At 44.3% G+C, this 8,140-nt stretch overlaps 2 protein-coding genes across 2 annotated transcripts in view; one reads left to right on the top strand and one right to left on the bottom strand.

Moving 5' to 3' along the window:
• The window catches only part of SYF2 (SYF2 pre-mRNA-splicing factor), a 3,392-nt gene extending 1,512 nt beyond the window's left edge, over positions 1 to 1,880 (top strand). The window contains exons 2-6 of the mRNA XM_009882236.1: positions 144 to 269; positions 522 to 639; positions 749 to 839; positions 1,429 to 1,527; positions 1,623 to 1,880. Of these exons, the coding sequence (XP_009880538.1) occupies positions 144 to 269; positions 522 to 639; positions 749 to 839; positions 1,429 to 1,527; positions 1,623 to 1,788 (600 nt within the window). The 3' untranslated portion in view covers positions 1,789 to 1,880. The remainder of the gene's footprint in view (positions 1 to 143; positions 270 to 521; positions 640 to 748; positions 840 to 1,428; positions 1,528 to 1,622) is intronic.
• A 1,070-nt stretch (positions 1,881 to 2,950) lies between these two features.
• Positions 2,951 to 7,898, bottom strand: RSRP1 (arginine/serine-rich protein 1). Its single transcript, XM_009882203.1, has 5 exons — positions 7,850 to 7,898; positions 5,948 to 6,577; positions 5,455 to 5,606; positions 4,156 to 4,239; positions 2,951 to 3,479 (listed from the first exon to the last, which is right to left on the bottom strand). Exons 2-5 carry the CDS (start codon positions 6,513 to 6,515, stop codon positions 3,294 to 3,296), a joined length of 990 nt encoding a protein of 329 aa, XP_009880505.1. The 5' UTR covers positions 6,516 to 6,577; positions 7,850 to 7,898; the 3' UTR covers positions 2,951 to 3,293.
• Between the last annotated feature and the right edge of the window lie 242 nt (positions 7,899 to 8,140).

The raw sequence follows: 8,140 nt of genomic DNA, 5'->3' as shown, positions 1-8,140 counted from the left end.
AAGGTGGCGCGATCGGTGACCAGCGGCCTGGCCTCCTCCCGGGACGGGCACCCGTGGTCCTCACGGGCTCCGCTTTTCTTGTTTGTGCGATCGAGGGTTGCCCCACGTCTCTGGAGTTCGGTAACAAATGGTTTTATTCCTAGAACGAGGCTCGCAAGCTGAATCACCAAGAAGTGGTGGAAGAAGATAAAAGGCTTAAATTGCCAGCAAACTGGGAAGCCAAAAAAGCTCGGCTGGAGTGGGAGCTGAAAGTAGAGGAAAAAAAGAAGGTAAACACACAATTGCAGCTTCCCGTAAGTCTGAGCGGCGCCAGGGAGGCTGGGTCACTGTCGTGGTGGCTATGCAGTCCTGGGAGCTTGTGCAGACACTACCCCCAAAGAATCCATCTCCTAATCGGACTCCCAATGATCTGAATTGCTGTCCTGCACTAGAGGTTGACTGGACTGCTCTAGGCAGTTCTAAGCTCGATCCTCAGCCACTCTCTTATTGTTAAAACTGAAGTGTTCTTTGTGCTGCGTTAGGAATGTGCAGCGAGAGGAGAAGACTACGAGCGAGTTAAACTGTTGGAGATCAGCGCTGAGGATGCCGAGAGATGGGAAAGGAGAAAGAAGAGGAAGAATCCAGATCTTGGATTTTCAGGTAGTGGCTTAACCGGGTTCATAGTGAACACCTTTATTAGTATTTTAGCTGCAAACTGAGCTGTGAAATAAAAACCTTCCCCTTGACACTAATTCATTTTCTTCCCAAGATTACGCGGCTGCACAGCTGCGCAAGTACCAGCGGCTGACCCGGCAGATCAAACCTGACCTGGAGCAGTACGAGAAGCTGAAAGAGCAGTAGTAAGTGTGATTTCAGTCACTTGATACCGTCTGTGGTATTTCTACATTAGCAAACACTAAAGACTTAGACTACTTCTTTCAGTGCACACCTGTTCTCATATACACTGATATTAATTAGTCTTTTAACATGATCTTAAAATGCACGGCCTGATTGGTTCCGCTGCAGCAGGCAAGAGGGGGAGTGGCGTAACTGATGAGGTTCGTTTCTTCAATCTTGGCATTACTGAGTTTGAAGTAGTATTTTGTCAATCAGGCCATATTTAAATGCGTGCGTAGCTAACTCGTTTCTCAGAGTAGGTTTTGAAGTTTTTAGGCAGGCCAACCGCTGAGAACTTGCCAAGTTTGCATTCAGACAGATGTAGAACGTCAGTGCGGGGTTTCTGTGCCTTCCATAGGCATTTGCTGGTGGCTCAGCACAACTGAGGGAGTTTGGTTTTAGTATTGTGTGCTCGCCTGGATCCTGGACTCCCACAGTTCAATACGAGTTAAGTGCCCTGAAGTGTTAATTAAGAATCAAACAGAAGCAGTGAAATCTCAAAGCAATTGGTACGGGTGTGTAAACTGCTGCCCTCCTTTTACTCTTGTCTAGCGGTGAAGCACTTTATCCCACATCTGACAGTCTCCTCCATGGAACTCACGTGCCATCTAAGGAAGGGGTTGATAGGATGGTTGCAGACCTTGAAAAGCAGTAAGTAAATGCTAAGATAAAATAAAGTGTCTGACAGACAATTGGATCCAGAGGATTCACCCACAGATCTTCAACCGCTGCTGTTTGCCTTACAGAATTGAAAAGCGTGAAAAGTACAGTCGCCGACGTCCTTACAACGATGATGCAGACATCGACTACATCAACGAAAGAAATGCCAAGTTCAACAAGAAGGCAGAGAGGTTCTACGGGAAGTACACGGCCGAGATCAAACAGAACTTGGAGAGAGGAACGGCTGTCTGAGCCACACACACACCCCCCAGCCCTGTGTCTGTTGGGTTGGTGCAGAGATTTTGCAGGCAATTTGAACTTTTATCAGAAAAATACTTTGTAGAAGTAATTTGTGTAACAATTACTTGCAGAAGTGACCAGCTTGTGCTATTTCATATTCTAAATAAACACAAACTCTTATCACTTAATTTAGAATAAAGCTTGTCTTCATTTTCCAGTACCTGAAGACCGGTGAAGCCCCTCAAAAGACACGTTTAGCAAGAAGGTAGAAGAACGCTCGAGGAAGATGCCTGTCCTGTATGGCTGTCTCCCGTGGGCAGTGCCTGCACAGCATGGCTGTCCCACCACCCAGGCAGCAAACCCACCCCCCTCCTCCTCACCAAGGGGGTGAGGAATAGGGGCCAGCTCAGGCGTGAACCTCAAGTTGCTGTAAAATAATCCTTAGCCGCATAATTCTTAGTATGTTTGCCAGCCATTGCTTGGCAATTTAACAATTTAACTTAAAGAAGCTTCCAGACTGGAGGAGGCAAAGTCAGTTTATTTTACTGGCCATTTATTTTTACAAAAAATGAGATTTAGCTGCTCCCAAAAGCATGCATCAGCACATTGACATGCTTGCAGTACCTTCCTTCGCAAAGGTTTATGAGAGCCCTGGAGCAGAGCACGCTGTACCGCTGCGTTCTGGAGCTCTCACCAGTTACAAGCAGCATAACCCATACTGTTGGTATCACCACCTCCATTAACTTCACAATTTGCTCCCTGCCTTTAGAGGCTGGTTTTAAAGCAACCTACACCAAAGCATAAGGCAGCACTAGGTCAAGTTCAGCGTTAGAAAGAAGTCAGAAGTGACAGTTGCTGAGGTGCAGCGCTTTTGATAGCAACAATGGCAACAGCCTCACACACAGCAGTCGGGTTTAGGAGTACAGGCTGCGACACGAGCTCTCCACTTGCAGAGGGGCACCCAGGGAAGCGACTCTGGAGGCCCTGAACCAGCCACAGCCTGGGCAGGAACAGTGCCAGCATAAAAGTCCACTTCCAACACAATGCAGAAGTTCTCTTCTGCTGCGCTTTGAGGTAACGGTAGGGTAAGGGAAAGCTAAACCTGGAAATAACCACTTACAGTACAAGGTCAACTTACCACCCAACACAGGTCTAACACTTGACACACAGAGAAGCCAGTGCAAAACTAAAGTTTATTTACTTGAAGTAAACAGTTACACAATGTAAGTCAAGAGTTCAAAATAACAGCTACTGAAGCTATTGTTTAGAAAAAGTTACCCACCTGTAAGTTTTAGTCCATTAAAGCAATACAAAAATATTTACAAATATACACAAGATTCCCATCTGTGGCTTCTGGATCACTGTGCTCTACATCTGAAAGAGAAACCTAAGATTCCAAAATTAAGGTCTCAAAATAAATACTCAGTATTAACAAGTCTTCAACCCGATCAGAAAATTTCAGATCTCACTACTGAAGTATGCATAATGCTGCAGTCAGAGACAGCGAGAAAAATACACTAGCGTGCCCGGAACACTGTACTTTTAGGTGAGAAGTTTAAAAACGTTTTCTTCTCCTCCTTCTTGACAGGAACCCACTGCCCATAGGGACTTCCCTTTCTGTCCTCTTCTCTTCCCGGAGAAATTGCCGGTTCTTTTACAACAGGGCTCACTGGCTTCTGCAGCACGGGTTTTGCCATTGTATTCTGGAAAAAGAAATTCCCTTCAAAAATGCTAGAACGAGAAGGGAAATACTAAGACCTGCCAACTACAAGGGGTTTATCTGTGCTGGCAAGACAAATGTTTTCATGCACTTTATTGACACAGGATTCAGGGAAGTTGCTTTTTCTTTAGTTCTGCATTATTAACATATATCTAAACATGTAACTTGGGGCACCCTCCTCCAGGGACAAGCCACTGTCCCGGTTTCAGCTGGGATAAGAGTTAATTTTCTTACTAGCAGCTGGTGCAGTGCTGTGCTTTGGATTTAGGATGAGAATAATGTTGATAACACACTAATATTTTATTTGTTGCTAAGCAGTTGAGGACTTTTCAGCTTCTCATACTGGCCATACATGGTGGCAGGGGCACCCAAGAAGCTGGGATGGGACACAGCTGGGACAGCTGCCCCCAGCTGACCAAAGGGATATTCCACACCATATGACGTCACGCTCAGTGGATAACGCTGGGCGATGAAGGAAGGAGGACAGGGGGGACTCGGAGTTATGGCATTTTGTCTTCCCAAGATCACGTTACACATGATGGAGCCCCACTTTCCTGGACACAGCTGAACACTGTACCTGACCTAGCAACCAATACTGGGAAAAGCCTATCACAGGAGGGATGAAGTACTGGAATTCCATCTTGGGAAGTCACACTTACATTAGGACTGAAAGAAATGCCTCTCTGTATGGTTGCTCTCTCCATCGCACTTTTGGTTGTGTCTTCTGCTAGTCTTCTGGGTTGCTAGAGAAGAGCACACACAGCTTCAGTGGGAGGACACATTATTCTGTGCAAGTTAAGGCAGTTACTACAGAGTACAAACTTTCTGGTAGAGCTGTTTCAGATATTTACATCAAAAGTAGCTGTAAGCTACTAAATATGCAAACAGATCAATGCTGAATCAATTTGAAAAGCATTCGGTATTTTTACCAATGTCATTGTACCAATTCACATGTGAGCTGATATCCATGCCCTAGTTACAGTTTTAAAAAGGATTCAAACAACTCAAAGCATGGACTGCCGTACAAGGAAGTGCAGTGGTACATTTGCATTAAGTTCTGCATATCCATCCTGCAGAGCTTTGGATAATGACAATAAACTTATCTGCAAGTGATGCAGGCCTCTTCTTCTGTACTCTCTCAACATCTGGAATATATTGCATATATCATGAAAGGGATGCCTGTACCATTTCTCTAAAACCCTTAGTAAATTTACTTCCATTTGAAATAGCAGTATCTCATCAATGTAACAGTTATTGCAGTTTTGTATTTACCATGAATCAGGTTAACACACTGTAACAACAGAGCCAAACTAAAATTCAGTTTAAGCTGCTCAAGTTTCTCCCTCCCTTAAATTCACAGCAGCTACAGCCCACAAGTCCCTTAATTACCAACAGATTTTCTTCATCATGTCTGGAACCATAGTCATGATTTCTATAAGACAGAAATAAAGTATGTAAAATGCATTGTGTGCTTGGGTATGTAATTTCTGGGAAACAGTTTGTTGCATAAGAAAAGCTTTCAACAGTTAAAAAAGAAAGATTTAACCTTTAAAAAAAAAAAAACAAAACACACTATTCAGTAGGTTTGGTAAGGAGACTCCTTGTTTTAGGCCAGAAGCCTAAAACTAGTCTAATTAATGGGCAATATCCTGCTAGAAGAACAACTCAAAAGAACAAACTAAATTCACCTCTCCTTCCCAACCTATCACTACCGGGAAGCCTGCACATACTCAGCGGATCAACCACCTCTCAGGAGTCCACAGTACTTTCAGCTTAACACAAAGTCTACAGTGGTTTCTCCAGTAGTTTTTAAACATTCTGGTAAATCCGAGGGCTTTATTCAAGGGTTTGAATTCAAAATCACAAACTCCACAGTTAAGACCGTAACACACCCATGCAGACGACAAGTATTAAGAAGTGTTTACCTTTTCATTGGAAATACTCCAGTTCATACTTACCCCAGCTGACTCTCCAGGATCCTCATGCTCTTGTTTTTCATTTTTTGTCTCTTTGGAAGGAGTAAGGATCTTCAAGCTTGCTGGCAAGACAATGTTATCTGTTCCCAGAGCTTTTGCAGCATTAGCTTTCGCGATTTCCAGGAGTTCCCTCTCTTGTCTACAAGAGGAAAAAAAAAAAGCGTCATCTTCTTTTGTTTAAATCAACATATACCTACTCATACAAGCCTGAACACTGCAGGTTTACTATCACTACACCTATGTAAGCACTAACTGTGATGAATTTTCATCAGAAGTTGGGAAATCTGGCTTCAGCTGAACCACAAAGAATATGCTCTGAACTTTGTAAAATATGTTTTTACAACCACACTGAGATTTTCTTCCACATTGCCATTATCAGTTATGCTCTATAAAGCAAGTAAACAGACAGAATTTGCCTGGTTAAAATAAATACGAATCATATGTTTTGAGGTTCATAAAATTCTCAAAAAAGTACCTTTTTCACTCAAATGGAGAGGTGACCTGCTCCGAGATCTTGTTCGTGATCTGCTTCTCCAGCTTCTGTAAGCCTCGGGATATATTGTTCGCCCAAATCCATAGTATCTTCGGCCTCTTGAACGTGATCTACTTCTTGAATAGGACCTCCTGTAATACGATCTTCCACGAGACCACGACCTGCTGCGTGATCTGTACCTTGGAGGAGAGCGGTGGTACCTCCTGTAGTGTCTGGCACGATACCGTCCTCGGTACCTCATGTAGCCACGTGATCTCGAACGGCTTCTGGAATACGAACGAGAGTATCTTCTGTACCTTCGGGAACCATTTCTTCTGGCTGATGACCTTGACCTTGATCTGGACCGGCTCCAACTCCTGGAGGAAGCTGAAGAGGAACTACTGGAACTGGACTGTGAACTGCAAGAGGATCTGCTAGATGACCTTGTTGATGACCTATCACAACTTCTCTTGGATCTCAAAGACGATTCTCTTTTCTTCGGCGAGCTGAGGGTTAAGTCATCCATGAAGTCTGTCATATCATCAGTTTTTGTAACAACCATTTTCTCCATACAGGTATTTTCAGAAGCTGGTTCCGTTTTTATTGGTGTTCTGCAATACCCAGTCTCTGTTCCTGTTGTGGGTGCGGAAGGGGAAGTTAATCATTTATACAGCAACAACAAACATTATGACACACAGGCAAAGAGTTCAAGGATAATTAAACACACCAACAATTCTCATCCAGTTTATCAGCATGTTTTGCACATGACAATTTTAAGTTCAGTCATTTCCTCTCCTGTAGTCAGTCTTTTCTATATGAAATAAAAACGGCTTCAGTTTAAACCATGAGTAGTTCTGTGTGGAATTTTGAAAAGAGGTTTGTTTGTGAGGGTTTAAAGTTTTAATACCCTTCGTTTGCTAGATAAGATAAGATTTGTGAAAACGATACGAGTTAATACCTTTTTTCCTCTCCTAAGAGAATTGTCAAGGTATTTTATCTTCAATCTATTCTAAATGCAGCCTATTGCATCTACAACACAAAATAACCATTTGCCTTCCAGATCAGAATAAAATTAATAGTTTTCTTCTGCAGTTCTATAGAGGTTAAGTTTTACCGTTTCCCTCCAACAGGAGGAAAAAAAAAAGTACCTTCAAGATACAAAGTAGCCACTTCCTTGACTGTATCACGTTAAAAAACTATCTGCACAAAACTCCACACATCCCAGCAGTGTATGTAGCAAGCTGCTATTAAAAACATTCTACATAACTAGTGAAAAATACAGCTAATGATTCACTGGATATGACTTCTAAAGAATGTAACACTTGTTAAGATTATATATTAATAATTAAAATGGCTGTCCCTCGCTAGTGGCAGCCATTTTCTAGCTACAAAGGTTACTGTACTCTAGGGCGTAACTGCCTTGTCTCCATTACTTACACCCTGAGTTACATCACCACTTTACAGTTAAGGAAACTTGCTTTGTCACAAAATTTCTATCGGGTGCTCACTGTAAACCAAAGTTACCAAATAAATCTTAAGATCTTACTGAAACCCATCAAGTGTATTAAGTTCTACACGAGTTTGTAAGCAGCGTTCCACTCGCTACCACTAAAGCTGAAGTTCCACTGCTTCACCTCTGAACAAGGGCTAAGGTCACCCCCACTGTACAGCGCACAGCTGAGACGAAACAACTGCTTAATTCCGATCTGAAACACCACCCCACCTCCCATCGCTAAGCTACCTACGCATCAGCGTTTCCCACACCGCACATACCGAGCACATCTCACGTACTCTCGCACAAGCACCGAGCAAACCGCACAGAAACCGCGCTCCCTCCGCCCACGCGTCAGCGGGCTGAAGGCACACGGACGGGACTTGGCCGCAGAGTGCTTTAGGGGCACTTACCGCTGGGAGCCGCCGGGCACCCCCGATGCTGGTTCCCGTGAGAGACCAAGGCGCTTCTGTAATAAAGAGAAACGTGAGTAATGTCTGTCCTCCACCCCGCAACGGCGACCCCCCAACACACCCAACGAACGCCGAATAACGGCCTCTCCCCTCCCACCGCCCCCAAGATCCCCTTTTTGGGAGGACACCCCAGCCCCCGCCGGCGGCTCCACAGAGCTGCCCCCGCGCTGCCCCGTCAACTCACCGCCTCCAGCCAGCCGGGCTTCCCCCGCACGGATCCTGCTCCAGCGG

Source organism: Charadrius vociferus, unplaced genomic scaffold (genome assembly GCF_000708025.1).
Source record: "Charadrius vociferus isolate BGI_N301 unplaced genomic scaffold, ASM70802v2 scaffold613, whole genome shotgun sequence".
Classification (NCBI taxonomy): Eukaryota; Metazoa; Chordata; class Aves; order Charadriiformes; family Charadriidae; genus Charadrius; species Charadrius vociferus.
The sequence above is the reverse complement of the archived record's forward strand: the minus strand, read 5'-3'. Positions and strand labels throughout refer to the sequence as shown.

Bases quoted from the DNA above. Each gene is read 5' to 3' on its own strand.
- RSRP1 (XM_009882203.1), bottom strand. From the start codon at position 6,515: ATGGAGAAAATGGTTGTTACAAAAACTGATGATATGACAGACTTCATG. The intron at 4,240-5,454 runs GTAAGTATGAAC...GCTCTTCTCTAG, and splicing joins ATCCTGGAGAGTCAGCTGGG to CAACCCAGAAGACTAGCAGA. The intron at 3,480-4,155 runs GTAAGTGTGACT...TTCTTTTTCCAG, and splicing joins GCATTTCTTTCAGTCCTAAT to AATACAATGGCAAAACCCGT.